The sequence below is a fragment of the Cydia amplana genome, chromosome 5 (assembly GCF_948474715.1).
Source record: "Cydia amplana chromosome 5, ilCydAmpl1.1, whole genome shotgun sequence".
Classification (NCBI taxonomy): Eukaryota; Metazoa; Arthropoda; class Insecta; order Lepidoptera; family Tortricidae; genus Cydia; species Cydia amplana.
The window spans coordinates 5,618,241-5,633,637 of record NC_086073.1 but is presented as its reverse complement, the minus strand read 5'-3'; the positions used below and the strand labels follow the sequence as shown (position 1 = coordinate 5,633,637).

General features: G+C 41.1%; 2 protein-coding genes across 2 annotated transcripts; one reads left to right on the top strand and one right to left on the bottom strand.

The window, feature by feature from the left end:
• The first annotated feature begins 339 nt into the window (after positions 1-339).
• LOC134647865 (putative nuclease HARBI1) lies at positions 340-2,803 on the top strand. Its single transcript, XM_063502209.1, has 5 exons — positions 340-567; positions 948-1,138; positions 1,509-1,641; positions 1,872-2,013; positions 2,403-2,803. Exons 1-5 carry the CDS (start codon positions 346-348, stop codon positions 2,786-2,788), a joined length of 1,074 nt encoding a protein of 357 aa, XP_063358279.1. The 5' UTR covers positions 340-345; the 3' UTR covers positions 2,789-2,803.
• A 221-nt stretch (positions 2,804-3,024) lies between these two features.
• LOC134647847 (nuclear pore complex protein Nup93-like) lies at positions 3,025-15,302 on the bottom strand. The gene is made up of 15 exons (XM_063502178.1): positions 14,961-15,302; positions 14,692-14,872; positions 14,170-14,472; positions 13,440-13,582; positions 12,429-12,656; positions 12,031-12,172; positions 11,006-11,171; positions 10,616-10,721; positions 10,441-10,526; positions 9,876-10,002; positions 8,770-8,935; positions 8,261-8,341; positions 7,280-7,513; positions 4,430-4,636; positions 3,025-3,211 (listed from the first exon to the last, which is right to left on the bottom strand). Exons 1-15 carry the CDS (start codon positions 15,128-15,130, stop codon positions 3,092-3,094), a joined length of 2,460 nt encoding a protein of 819 aa, XP_063358248.1. The 5' UTR covers positions 15,131-15,302; the 3' UTR covers positions 3,025-3,091.
• Positions 15,303-15,397: the final 95 nt, after the last annotated feature.

Below are 15,397 nucleotides of genomic sequence, written 5' to 3'. Positions count from 1 at the left end.
TCGATTTGTAGCATCATAGATGGTAGTATGCAGAATCCGTTCAAATACCTAATTTTAAAATCAATCGCATAGATTTCTAAGTTTATTTATGAAGTTGCACGAACAAGCTTAGACTGATGATATACATATTTTAACATTGTTCTAGTGATTTAAGATTTAATTAAGTACTTACAAACAAAATAATGAGAATAATTATTATATCACATATTCTATCAAAGGAAAAACAAAACATGAACAAAACGGTATTTGACCAAATGTGGCTGTCAGTGGACAGCCCCAAACAAACTTATTGTTATGTTAAGATGTTGAAAGAAAAGCCTTAAGGCTTTTCTAGGGGATGAAGAGATGAACACTCTTTTAAAATTAAAATTGCTACGAGGCAGTTCTCACAGAGAGAAAATAGTACACAGACACCTCCGAGATGTATCCGATTGTGTAAATCTGCCTGACTCGTATTTACTCAAAAATTGTGGAGTTAACCGGATGGTATTCCACCGAATTCTACTAATACTGGAGCCTGTTGTTCCCAAGACACAAAGGTCAAATGGTATACCATTCCCTTTAAAGGTACATCATTATTTTTCTATGAAACTACTGTATTGTTTACCCTTATTTTTATTTATAGTTTATAAATAAAAATGGTCCTTCGAACCGGATATTAGCGGTTTTTTTTACCCGACTACGTGAAGGTTGGTGAAGGGTTATGATTTTAGCAGTCTATATACATATTATGTGTGTTTGTTTCGCGTTTTGTGTCGCGTCAGAAAATCTAAGCAACTTGTGGTGAATCCTTGTCAATCGCTTAGCCCTTTACTGCGCGGACGACATACTCGTTTAGGGCTAGATTTTTTTACCGACGTTGAAAGAGGTTTCTTATATATGTAGTCAGATGAAAGTTTTTTAAACATTTTGCTTGTTATATAATATATTTCCATTTTACTTTATAGGTACTGCTGACTTTGTCATTTCTGGCTAGTGGTTCCCATCAGAAGTCAGTGGGCAAAGATTTCAATGTCAATATTTCTCAAAAGTCAGTGAGTAGAGTTATCAAGATCATTGTAGAAGGACTCAACTTTGTGTTGGACAAATGGGTGGTATTTCCAAGTAGCTCCCTTCAGAGGGAACAAATAAAAGATGGGTAAGTTTAGAAGTATCATAGAGAAAAAAATACATAGAGTGCTCACTCCATACATCAGTTCAGACTATTAATTTCAGTGTCTACATCTAGCATCGAGTAGCGGAACTATCAGTACTGCTACTTGACAATAGATGTAGCACCGACCGGAAAGTCTTATCTCAACAGCATAAGACTTTCCGGTCGGTCGCGACATCTATTGTCAAGTAGCAGTACTGATAGTTCCGCTACTCGATGCTAATAGTCTTTTTGGTACTAAAACTGATGTATGGAGTGAGCATCTATGTATTTTTTCTCTATGGAAGTATATAATTTCAATAGTAGGTACATACTGTGTTGTATTTTTTTTCTTACCTATTTTGGTGTTTTACAGTTTTTACAGAAAGTATCACTTCCCTGAAACTATTGGATGCCTAGACGGCAGTTATGTTGAAATAGTGTGCCCTAGAGATGATGAAGAAGCGTTCTATGACAAAAAATGCCAATACTCCATACATGCACAAATTGTAAGTTTTATTTAAAAAGTGTAATACCCATTCAAGTTTTATTTATTCGATTGCTTACTTTTCCAGATAACCGCATACTATATCTGGCCTTACTCAAACTTACCTATACTACGTAAATTTTCCATGTTTCAGTCCATCTAAAATTAATAAATTTATGAGTGAGCACCATTATTTACTTTTACTCTGGCCAGTTCTCAGTTAATTCATTAAGTACTCAAATAATATTCCAGATGTGTGATGCGGACATGGTGATAACAGCAGTGTGCTGCCGTTTCGGCGGGGCGTCGAGCAACGCGTACATTTGGAGCAAGATGAACATTCGGCCTTTTGTCGAGCATGTCAGTAAACAGGGCGAGACTGGCTGGATTATTGGTACTTACCTATCTGTAGTCAATTTAACCTATTACTCACTTTTCAATTCAGCTTTGCTAGCTACAATTTGCCTACACTTTACATGCCTTTCGCGTAGTGGAAAGGCCAAGCCGCTAGATAGCGCTTTCTGTTTTTTGAGAAGTATACAAAATAAGGGGTTGTCGCATTAAAAAAATGTCAAGGGGATATAAAATTAACTTTTGTCCACTAGAAAACACATCACACTTAGTGTTGAGTCAAACCAAGTTCATAATTTGAAAACTTTTCCAAAATATCATCCTTACGAACGAGCCGCCTCCTGGAATACCGGTACAAACAAGTACCTTACTTGTGAAGTCACTATGAATCTCAAATGTCAATGTATAATTGCGTCACTTATCTTTTTACAGCTGACAACAAATATCCGCAAAGACCATGGCTTATGACACCAATCCCCCACGCGCCCCAGGGCACGCCTGAATCCCAGTACAACCAATTCCACACTCGCACTAAATCCTGCATCAACCGCTGCATCGCGAAGCTAAAGGGCCGATGGCAGTGCCTGTATAAAAGACCTCTACATTACTCCCCCCAAAGAGCCGCGAAGATTATCAACGCTTGTGCTGTGTTGCATAATCTTTGCACAAAGGCTGGGTTGGACGCGGAGCCTTATGTGGAAACTGTGGCGCTTACGATGGATGAAGCTACTGAACTGCCTGAAGATAATATTAATGACTTGTATATTGGTATGGAAGTGAGACGGCAGTTGGCGGAAAGAATTTATTATAGTGTTTAAGATACATAAATTGAATCTCTGTAACATGATTGTAAAGTGAAACTTTTAACAGTATTATGGCTCCTCTACACGATGGGCCAACGCCGGCCACTCCAAGGGACGCATTTATGCGTTAGAGGGAGCAAGTGATATTGCTATCTCGTTCTACCGCATGGCTGCGTCCCTTGGAGTGGCCGGCGTTGGCCCATCATGTAGAGGAGCCATTACGTGAGCAGAAGAAAAAAAAAACAAAAGGCTGATTTTGTTAATTACAAAAATATTTTAATAATTACGTAGTTGTTATTGAAAAATGATCTTTACTCATTAGTGCATAAGGATCTGCATCTGCGCCAGCTGGCTGTAGGTGTCGCCGGGCATCCTGTACGCGATGTTGCCCGCGAACGTGTTCAGCACCTCCGCCTGCTCCCGGAGCCATTCCAATTGCTGTAAAAAAATACATTTTTGAAAAGTATGCTCGAATATGACGTGAAATATTACTTTACAATATCACTTGAATTGAATATCAAATATTATAGAAATAGGACATATTCGCAGACAAGTGGCCGTCCCTACAACGTAGTATCAGGATTTTTTTAAACTCCACCTATGTTACTTAATATCAGATTTTTTTTTTAATCTCTATGTAACTTAGTAATACTTACTATGTACTTAACTATGTTTAATTCTAGAGATAGTTCGAAAAGTGTATAATGTGTGTAATACAAGTGTACTAATTTTATCATACTGACTACATATCTATTAACAGTATAAGTGTCTTGGCTATAGCTGTAAACTTATACTTAGTGTTTGCCTGTATAAAGAATAAAGAATAGGAGTAAGATTTATTTTTCGTTAACATCGTATTTTAAAATCGTATTAGAGCGTATGCGATGCATCTTATCGTCGAAACGAGGTGACATATTGATATGGAATTCCTGACCACTGGACTGCTCGTTTGATTTGTGCGGTTCGTGTCGAGGTTTCACCTGTATCTAGCAGCAGTTCGGTAGGACAAACATTTTTTGGCATCAGACAGCGTGCAAAAACTGTAGGGGGCAGCACCCGCTTAGAGGCGTTAAGCTTTGGATTCCTCCGAAAACGGTGCCGTCATATAGCGGCCGCAAAAGACGGCCGTCTTTACGGTGGCGACATGTGGAAAGTACCACGGCGTCATAACACACCGTCATCCACCAAGGTCAAAGCGGCAAATTTGAAAAATGTAGGCGCGATGGGATAACGTCCCATAGAAAATTTGAATTTCGCGCCTTTTCCTACTGACAAGATTTGCTTGATCATCTATAATTTACTTGGAGGATGAAATATCATCAGAAGAGGAAAATAATCGTAGTACGGAATCATTTATTCAAATCTCGTGTCATTTATTCAAAATGGCGTCACCGCTATCTAATAAAACGTTCACGAAACTATCGACACCGTCATGACGGCCGTCATCTTACGTTACGTTGACAATCAACGTAACGTAACGCCGTCTAGGAAACCGCGCCATCTTGTTTACATAGACAACGTTCTAGTGACGTCAGTCAACGCTATATAGCGGCCGTCATATGACGGCACCGTTTTCGGAGGAATCCAAAGCTTTAAGGTTTGCGAGGTGGCAGACCCTCCAACGCGCACTATCCCTTCTATCTGTGAACCCCGGACCTTGTCGGTGTTGGTGTGCGGCGCGCCGAGCGTGGCCTGCCTGGGCGCGGCGCGCAGGCGCTGGCGCTGCGCCACGAGGATGCTGCACACGGCGCGCAGCACGGCCGGCAGCGCGCGCAGCAGCGCGCCCAGCGCCGCGCGGGCGCCCGCCACGCGCGCCTCCAGCTCGCTGCGCCGAAGGGGAACTAGCTCGCACTCGCGCAGCGTCTAGGAAAATAGTTATTTGTACAACAAGAGATCAAAGTTTGATATTTCTTCGAGTGCTTATTTTGAGTCCCGTGCAAGCGAAAGATTCTATAATAGATTCACGAGCGTAGCGAGTGAATCTAATTTAGAATCTTGAGCGTAGTAAGGGACTCAAAAGCGCACGAGATGTAAATAACTTTGATCTCGTGTAGTACACAACATTTTTCACCTCAGCAGTGAGAACATATTAGAGAACCCGAAAAATGTATTCCTTCTTCATCGCTTACCTCTATTCACTCATGTTTTCTTAAGATATACGAACAATTAAATTTTCACCTCAGCAGCTCGAACAAGGGTACTTTGCTACTTAAAAACAGTGAGCAAAATCGCATTTTGCTCACTGAGTGAGCAAAATCGCATTTTGCTCATTTTGTCTCACTCAGTGAGCAAAATGCGATTTTGCTCACTGTTTTTAAGTAGCAAAGTACCCTTGTTCGAGCTGCTGAGGTGAAAAATACATTTCTCAATAGGGAATATTACGCGAAACTGTGTAGGGGGCGTCCCTACCACAGTTACAATAGGGGTCTACCGCAAACGAGAGAGTCGAAATTTTGTTATCTAACCTGTCTATCACTCTTGCAAATTCGAGCGATTAAGAGGCAGATAGTTGAGATTCGATTTTCGCGTTTCCCGGGGGGCCCTTTGTAAACGAACCGCCTTGATGTATCAATGTCATAAAAAAATACATTGATACATCAAGGCGTATCAATGTTTTGTCTGTAAAAACTTGTCAAAAAACCGGCCAAGTGCGAGTCGGACTCGCGCACGGAGGGTTCCGCACTATCAACAAAAAATAGAGCAAAACAAGCAAAAAAAAAACGGTCACCCATCCAAGTACTGACCCCGCCCGACGTTGCTTAACTTCGGTCAAAAATCACGTTTGTTGTATGGGAGCCCCACTTAAATCTTTATTTTATTCTGTTTTTAGTATTTGTTGTTATAGCGGCAACAGAAATACATCATCTGTGAAAATTTCAACTGTCTAGCTATCACGGTTCGTGAGATACAGCCTGGTGACAGACGGACGGACGGACGGACGGACGGACGGACAGCGGAGTCTTAGTAATAGGGTCCCGTTTTTACCCTTTGGGTACGGAACCCTAAAAATACATTTCTCAATAGGGAATATTACGCGAAACTGTGTAGGGGGCGTCCCTACCACAGTTACTCACAATCTGAGGGTCTACCGCAAACGAGAGAGTCGAAATTTTGTTATCTAACCTCTCTATCACTTGCAAATTCGAGCGATTAAGAGGCAGATAGTTGAGATTCGATTTTCGCGTTTCCCGGTGGGCTCTTTGTAAACGAACCGCCTTGATGTATCAATGTCATTTTTTTGTCTGTAAAAACTTGTCAAAAAACGGTCGAAGGCACAGTATATATAAGTTACTCTATGGTTTACGATGGGTGCTATACTTCGTTTTTTTAGCATTAGAAATAAGGTAAACAATCTTGATGTGTCTTTTAATTGAAAAACACATTTTAAAAATAAGTTACGGTAAATATGTAACAATTATGAATCTAATGCGGTCTTTTATAGTCTTCTGCTTTCATAAGTAATAGTTATTGATTTTTAAAAAGTGTTTTTCAAATAAAAGACATGTCAAAATCGCTTACTTTCTTTCAAGTTCTATCTAATGCTAAAAAAAAACGAACTATAGTGCTGCACTTGACGACAGAACATTGCAGTAATATCCCCTATTAATCAAAGCCTTGTGCGAAATGTCATTTGATATTTACCACTAGCTTTTCGGTGAAGGAAAACATCGTGAGGAAACCTGCATACATCTGCGAAGAAATTCAAAGGTGTATGTGAAGTCCCCAATCCGCATTGGGCTAGCGTGGGGACTATAGCCCGAGCCCTCTCGCGCATGAGAGGCCTGTGCCCAGCAGTGGGACGTATATAGGCTCACATTATAATCAAAGCCTTTGTGCTTAATCATAGAGAAATATAGTAAGACAAGAGTGCTCACTCCATACATCAGTTCAGACTATTAATTTCAGTGTCTACATCTCGCATCGAATAGCGGAACTATCAGTACTGCTACTTGACAATAGACGTAGCACCGACCGGAAAGTCTTATCTCAACAGCATAAGACTTTCCGGTCGGTGCTACATCTATTGTCAAGTAGCAGTACTAATAGTTCCGCTACTCGATGCTAGATGCTAATAGTCTTTTTGGTACTAAAACTGATGTATGGAGTGAGCACTCTATGTATTTTTTTCTTTATGGCTTAATACAAACATGAGACTGACCTCCAAAGCGGCATCGTAATTCTCAGCATGGAACTGATCGAAGAAGGTGATGAGCTTGCACAGCTTAGTGTACGCTTCCACTAGTGCGGGCGGTAGCGCGGGCCCCTCGCGGCGCAAGCGGCGCGACACGTGCGCGGCGCGCGCACTGTCTAGCTATCACGGTTCGTGAGATACAGCCTGGTGACAGACGGACGGACGGACAGCGGAGTCTTAGTAATAGGGTCCCGTTTTTACCCTTTGGGTACGGAACCCTAAAAACGAACTATAGTGCTGCACTTTGGCGACAGAACATCGCAGTAATATCCCCTATTAATCAAAGCCTTTGTGCTTAATAACATGAGACTGACCTCCAAAGCGGCATCGTAATTCTCAGCATGGAACTGATCGAAGAAGGTGATGAGCTTGCACAGCTTAGTGTACGCTTCCACTAGTGCGGGCGGCAGCGCAGGCCCCTCGCGGCGCAGGCGGCGCGACACGTGCGCGGCGCGCGCGCCGAGCCGGCCGCGCAGCGCGCCGCCGCCGCTCTGCACCAGCACTTGGGGCAGCAGCATGCAGAACAGCTCTAGGACCTTCTCGAGGTTCTAAAAAAAAAACAAGTGGTGTAAAAAAAGCGGCCAAGTACGAGTCGGACTCGCCCATGAAGGGTTCCGTATTTAGGCGATTTATGACGTATAAAAAAAAATACTTACTAGATCTCGTTCAAACCAATTTTCGGTGGAAGTTTACATGGTAATGTAGATCATATATTTTTTTTTAGTTTTATCATTCTCTTATTTTAGAAGTTACAGGGCAAAAAAGCGGCCAAGTGCGAGTCGAACTCGCGCACGGAGGGTTCCGCACCATCAACAAAAAATAGAGCAAAACAAGAAAAAAAACGGTCACCCACCCAAGTACTGACCCCGCCCGACGTTGCTTAACTTCGGTCAAAAATCACGTTTCGTTGTATGGGAGCCCCACTTAAATCTTTATTTTATTCTGTTTTTAGTATTTGTTGTTATAGCGGCAACAGAAATACATTATCTGTGAAAATTGCAACTGTCTAGCTATCACGGTTCGTGAGATACAGCCTGGTGACAGACGGACGGACGGACAGCGGAGTCTTAGTAATAGGGTCCCGTTTTTACCCGTTGGGTACGGAACACTAAAAAACAAGTGGTGTAAAAACTAGGCCCATCCACAACGAGTGAAGGCTTCGTACGTGAATTTTGCACTTACACTTATAAATCTATAATAATAGGTAATTCGCAACTCGTGTCGATTTAAATTTATCGCCACTTGTTGCAATTCCTATTTTTCGCACTCGTATCGTAATATACTATTATGGTTACCTCGGCTATATCATAAACAGTAATGGCATCTTCGAACAGGCCTTTGTTGACGAGCTGCTCAGCTACATTCATGGCGATTACCTGCAAATTGATTAACATTAATATTCCAACTTAATATTTTTCTGTGATTATCTGCGCCCCTCTTTAGATACACAATTTGATCGCCAAAGACAGTCAGACCGGCATGTTTACAGATTAAAATCAACCTTCATGTATTCCGATAAGGTTTACTATGGCGTGTTATAAATATAATCGTAGCGTTCAAAACGCTAATTATTTATACAACAATATGAATGACATATATGAATTAAGAGTACAGTCGCCATCAGAAATATCGGAGCGGCCAAGGTGCTCACAAATATCTGAACACGCCTCTATTGTCAAGGCGTTAAGAGTGCGTGTTCAGATATTTTTGAGCACCTCGGCCGCCCCGATATATCTAATGGCGACTGTACTAATATTATAGTCGACCTTATCTCAAAGCAATAAGGTATACTATCGGTGCTCACTTTGCTGTCAATGTGTGGGTTGTTGAACTGGTCGAGCAGACCGGGGCTGCGCACGCCGGTGTTGGTGTCTGTGCGCCCGAACAGCAGCTCGAAGTCGCGGCACTCTAGGGCTAGGTCCGTGCAACAGCACATGAATAGGTTCTTGCCTTCGGGGTCTTTCAAGTTTCTGTAACAATATTTAATGGTGATCTGGAAATGGAGAAAGCAATAATGGGTCGTAATCATAGACTAGTAATCCTCTAGACGGAGTTTAGAGCAATTATTTCATGAAACCGATGCTGCCAAAAATACGGGGGTGCGGGGGAACGAGGTTACTATGCTCAGTCTAGAGGATTCCTAGTCTATGGTCGTAATGAAATAAATATGCAGAAAAAAACCGTAAAACAAAAGTTGTCTACCCCTTTCTCAAAAAGCTGCTAACCAAAATGGCTACCGACGACTTAGGTACACAAAATAAATCTTTGCATAGTTTACCATACTTTCCTATACAGTAATACCATATTTACTTCTCGGTGCAGTTGTGAGCCAAACTACTCGTGTTTTTATATATTTACTACAGTCACAGGGCGGACACGCCATACATCAAAAATCATTTGCGTTTATATGTGTGCACGGCACGTCTGTACACGCGTCATTGTGTATGTATGGGTAAGTCGCTTTACTGAGAGTACGCCCGAAGTCCGCCAGTTTATCGCCAGTTCATGTCGCGGGGCGAGGTAATGCGAGTCGGAGCGGGGCGGTGCGTGGCCGTTCTGTATGATAATATATTCTGTGCTACAGTGGTCTTAACTCATGCGAACAGAATAGACAAATTACAAACCAAATCTAACTCTTTAAAATGTTTAATTTTAGTTTTACTTAAGTTTTCCCTTATTTTTGTACATTGTGTCCATTACTGAGTGCCACCTAGTCCATCCACTGGGCCTTACTGAAAATCAGCGTCGCGGAGTGTGCCATGTGGCTCATACCGTGACACCTAGCTGAGTGAGGACCATTTAGCGCAACCTCTCATTTTGTGTTCTCTTTTGTTAGTTTTTAAGTTTGTTATTGTGCTAATAAATGCTTTTTCTTCTTCTTCTTTTCTAAAATGATACGATGAGTTTTACCTGAGGAAGAAGTAGTAGTGTAAAGCATCAGAGGGGTCTGTGAGCTCAAACTTCCTCACGTAGAGCAACAGCAGGCGGGTCAGGTTAAGGCGGCGCAGCGGCGGCGGGTCTTCCGTGTCCACCGACACTGAAATAATACTTATTGGTAACTAGCCACTCGCCCCGGCTTCGCACGGGTTAACAAATTATACATAAACCTTCCTCTTGAATCACTCTATCTATTTAAAAAAACCGCATCAAAATCCGTTGCGTAGTTTTAAAGATCTAAGCATACATAGGGACAGACAGACAGCGAGGAGCGACTTTGTTTTATACTATAATACTATGTAGTGATAATTTGGTATTGTAGCCCAGGTCACATCTTTAAGCCGCTTCCAAAAAGGAAGGAAGGATACTACACAAAAACAAAACCGGGGTTATTGGCCTTGTTTATGCTGCTATTGCTACCTTAAAATGAGGTTGAACAGGCCAAGAATTAATGTATATATCAGTGTATACTTACGTAATTAATGTATATATCAGTGTATACTTTACGTAATTAATGTATATATCAGTGTATACTTACGTAGGGGCGCTTGGACGTTGCGAGGTGTCCCCAACATGTAGACGTCATGTAGCGCCAGAGCCATGTGAACACCGTGTACTCGATATCTAAACAATAACAATACATAATTTCATTATAAAAGTTCACTTTAAAACACACATGAAAAACAGAACAACAATAGGTATCTAATATTCACCTTGGTATTCTCGACAGGAATTCAATCGCCGGTTCAAACTGTCCAGTCAATGTTAGGACTTGGAAGTACACCAGTGGTTTTTCGTACGCGTGATAATGTGTTTCACCTGCAAAAATAACACATACAATTTCAGATTTTTATACAGTATGTTAAGGTTAGTGAGATGGCTATGTTTTTTCTGGTATTTTAACGAAAAACGTTGGGTCGATTTACCAAATGACGGCTTTGACGCTCTAGTAGCGCTATACTTACTTTACTCTTTGGCTGGGCCCAAGTTGGAGTAAGAAATGGCTCAATCAATGAGGGTGAATTCTGCCTTGTTGAATGTTGGATAGGGCGTTATCTCATTGTTTACCTAGCCTAAGGTATCCTAGGGACTACAATCCTTACCATATTCTTCTAAGATCAGTTTCTGCAAGTCAGAGTAAGTGAAAGACTCGGTCTGCGTAGATCCGCTCTTGATGACTGCTAGTTTCAACCACAGATAGTCGTCGGCCGTGCGAGCTACTTCGGAATGTTCGTCGCTCGGGTCGCAGCCACCCACCACGCAGTATACCTACGAACATCGTGGTAACCACAGAACAAGTTAGAATGGCGATGCGAGCAGGGTACGTGTCGCCGCCGGTTTTGAGCAAACGCTCGCATGCTACTCGCCCGCGCTGACCGAAAACGAAGTAAACATGCCTTTTTTGCGCCACAATAACCTTCAGATTAAGAAGCCAGACATCAAATCTGTCTAAAGGAGGCGTATCCATTCACCAGGCACACAAGTTTTTACTACAGTTGCGCGAGTGTGAGTAAATGTGGAGAGGAACGAGCGGCGACACCGGTTCCGATACTAACTGCGCGCGATAGCCATTCTAACCTCTTTAATAATATTCTGTGGTGGTAACGTCAGAATCAGCCTACATATAGTGTGTCAAAGGACTCAGTTTGATTTCAAACATAGACAGAGAGAATCATACTATCTTTGTCTTACACTAGTACTAGCACCCAAAAGAAAAGGATGAGTATAGTTTTTTTGTTCCTATTTACTGACAAGATTTGGTTGACCCAGTATATGTTGTAATGTTGTTATAACAAAGATAGGCCGTGGTCTGGACGCACCGTGCACGTGGCGCGCCGGGCCTCTGCTGTCGTCCAGAACAGATTCATTCAAGTCTATACATTTTGATCGTGCCGCGCGAGCCACCGCTCGTCTAAAGACAATAAATTGCTTCAAAATAAAGGATTTTGGTGGCCAAGTCCATGTTTAGGTATAAAAGAAACTTGAATTTGGTAGGCAACCAAAAATGTCACAAAAATGCCGAAACACTACATCAAAAATGTCAGGGATAAAAACGCTGTAATATTGGCCCTGCCATAAAAATAAGTGTTGTTTGTTATTAGTGGTCTCTCAACCAAGCTATACTCACAGCTCTTTTATATGGATCTGGTGAATTGCGAACTTGGATTCTGTACTGGAAGTTGATGGCAGTTTGCAGCTTATCACTTAAAGCCTTCTCCGGATTGCTGATGTGCTCCTCCAGAGCCGCAATAAACTCTTCGTGGTCGCGCCTGAGAAAACCATTAAGAAAAACTTCTACATAATCTTTAAAAACAAAAAAGTCCAATGTATCCATGGAAAAAGACATCAGGAAAAGTCTAGGCTTATGGTCAATCTCTAATATCTTTATCTCTTTATTTCTTTGTACAACATCAAACACCTTATTTGGTTAAAATGTGTTACTAACAAGGTTGATACTTAATTCAATTTAATTCTAAATTACAGATGTACTGAGAAAGCAAAAAAGCCTTCACTGGCTTCACTTACCCAGCCTTCCTGAGGCAATGCAGCGCCGCAGTAGCATCACCGCTTCTCAAACAGTAGTACACCATAGGCCAGAGAGGACGGTCGTCGATAGTACCGTCTGCGAGCGCGGGCGCGGCCTGCAGCCGCAGGGCGACGAAGCCCCGCACGAGGGGGTAGGTGCCCGGCTCGCCGCCGCGCAGCGCGCAGCCGGGATTCGTGCGGACCACGTCGCTCATGTACTGCTTATACCTGTACCAGATTATGCGAAGTTAAGCCTTTTTCTTCTTATGTGTCATGAATTTAGGCTGATTATACCTTGAAAGTTCAAGACGAAAGACAACAACTCAAATGAATTGAATTATTGAAATACGTAGGTACGTACGTATGATATATCATTACTTTTAATCAACAACCATAATTAATAAAAATAAATAAAGTTGATGAGTTGAAGTTGAAGTTGGACATGTTGCCAGGCAGAGTGATGGCAGGTGGGCCAAAATGTTAACGGAGTGGTGGCCGCTTACAGACGAAAGGAGTGCCTGGCGTCCGTTGGGTCGTTGGGTAGACGATTGCGGGTCACTTCTGGATGAGATTGGCTTAGGACCGGGATAAGTGGCGTACTCGAAGAGAGGCCTATGCTCAGCAGTGGGCGATAAAAGGCTGATATGATGATGATGATGATGATGACGATGATGATGATGATGATGATGATGATGATGATGATGATGATGAAGTTGATTGCTAGGTTTTTGAAGAATGTTTTTTTAAATAGGTTTTCGTTCAATCTCCTGGCGCGCGACTTTTTGTGTGGAATTATTTTGTCTCTTTTATAGTGAGCCACTGAGCAGAGTAGCGAAATTTTGATGTAATTTACATCAGGTTTGTCCTCAGAAAACAATCAGGAAGATTTGGATGAGGGCTCTATGAATACATTTCTTATAACTATATAGTAATTAATACACAGTAAAAAGGCATGTTGATGCTTTTGTGTGAATTATTATTTTAATGACTTGTTGAAAAAAATAAACAAACCTCTTTTCCAAATACTTCTTCCCTAGTGCTATGAAGTACTGCTGGTTGGTGGGGTTTCCTCGCAACTTCAAAGGGTCCTCCTCCCTTGCAAGCAGTGGAACATTGGCCATGGTCTTTATAATTTCCCACATCTCTTTCACTTTCTGTAATACCAATTACATTGTTTGTCTTAAACATAGACATAAGAATTAGGATCTATAGTTCATTAGTTGTAGCAGATTAACCCTTGAAAGGAGGAACCCTGATTATGAGATTAAGGAGGCTTTTACCCAGAAGGGATCTACAATATAAAAATAAAGAAACTTAAAAATATATGTATCAAATAAGTAATACAAATAACTTAAAAATTACAATTCTCTGTAGAATAAATGAAAGCTAATAATAAATAAAATAAAATAAATAAAAACCCTTGAAAGAGACAGATTTTAAAACCTACAATTCATGTCTCATTGCGGGTCCACACAGAACAAGCCGCAAATTGCTGGGGGCAAAGCAGCTTGGTAGGTGGAGATGTGCCTCTCCTAAGGCAATGCGGTCAAGGCATGTCTACACAGACCGAGCTGCTATAAAGCTGAATAAAGTTTTTGTTATATCAAAACATAAAAGGTGAATCGGTATTAGAGCTTATTTGAGTACCTAACAGCAAAAGAGAGAGACAAGTATATGACATCAGCAATCAAATAAATTTCTTTTAAGATAAAATGTGCCATAATACAGCAAGCACACTTACAGGGTCATTCAGCTCTTCAGCCACCTGTGCAAATTTCTGATACAACGGTGTCCTCGACTTAGAACCTTGGAACACCAACTTATTATACTGATGGACTTGCTTTGAATATGCCACCTCCACCGGATCTAGGATAGAGTGTCCAAACTTCTTGGGAGTGTCAGCAATGCTAGGCGGCTCAGCTGTGCGTTTTAAATCTAGCCAGTTTTGTGACGGGCCTATCATGGCATTCATTAGCTTAATCTTTTCTTTGTTCCATTCTGAGACCATGTGCTCCCATTTTTGATCTTCAACTGTTTGTATTGCCTATATGTAACATTGTCAAATTATTAAAAAGATAATTTAATTATAGTGAATCTACATTTCATATCTCATTGTTATGACTCTATCTTTAGACACATAATTTTATTATTATTACATTTTTTAGTTAAAATATATAAAAATTAAAGCAGAAAATCTACCCAGTCAAGTAATTTACCAGATTTTGCTACTCTTACTTAAATTATTAGTAATTTGTACACTTACATTTCTGTTCACTTCATCGATTAGCGATAATATAGCATTTTCCCTCTCATTCTTTAAGAAACTCTCTACATCAGAATCCGCAATAGGCTGCAGGGGCTCAAATGTGCGTTTGGAACTCAATGTATCTAGCTTTTGAGATATTTGCTGCAAATCTATTCCCTTTGAACCGAACAGCAGATGGCTACAACAAACAAACGTATTAAAATACAATCCAATCTTAAAATAAGTACTTTCAATCACTATTTGCTATACAAACATAAGTTACATACGCTTGGATGTCGTTGGCGCCAGATTGAATAACTTTGGAATATAACTCTTGTGAAGCCTCCAACACCTGTCCTAAGGAGCGCTCGACCCTCGGCAGTTCTTCATTGCCTTCTATCTCTGTTGTTAGCTGTTCCGCTTGCTGTAATAACTTGCTAAAATCGGAGTCACCCATGGTGTTATAGGTTATACTTCCTTAACAATAACGGCTAGAAACCTTTAACTACGATATAATATTCAACAAACGTCTGTTAAATCGTTAGAATGGTCAATTTAATTTCTCAATCAAGTCCTACGATGTCACAACAGTAATAAATTATTTTCAAATCGGCCACCGTTAAGTAGAAGCAAGCATTTTTTGTAGCTTCTGTAGCTGTCAAACGTGCTAATCTGTCAAATGTCAAAATTGGACCACAGATAACGTATACAGAGTGCGTTCGTA

Bases quoted from the DNA above. Each gene is read 5' to 3' on its own strand.
- LOC134647847 (XM_063502178.1), bottom strand. From the start codon at position 15,130: ATGGGTGACTCCGATTTTAGCAAGTTATTACAGCAAGCGGAACAGCTA. The intron at 10,722-11,005 runs GTAAGGATTGTA...TTATTTTTGCAG, and splicing joins ACTGATCTTAGAAGAATATG to GTGAAACACATTATCACGCG. The intron at 3,212-4,429 runs GTCCGGGGTTCA...ATTTTTTTACAG, and splicing joins CGCACACCAACACCGACAAG to CAATTGGAATGGCTCCGGGA.
- LOC134647865 (XM_063502209.1), top strand. From the start codon at position 346: ATGAACACTCTTTTAAAATTAAAATTGCTACGAGGCAGTTCTCACAGA. The intron at 568-947 runs GTACATCATTAT...TTTACTTTATAG, and splicing joins GTATACCATTCCCTTTAAAG to GTACTGCTGACTTTGTCATT. The intron at 1,642-1,871 runs GTAAGTTTTATT...ATAATATTCCAG, and splicing joins ACTCCATACATGCACAAATT to ATGTGTGATGCGGACATGGT.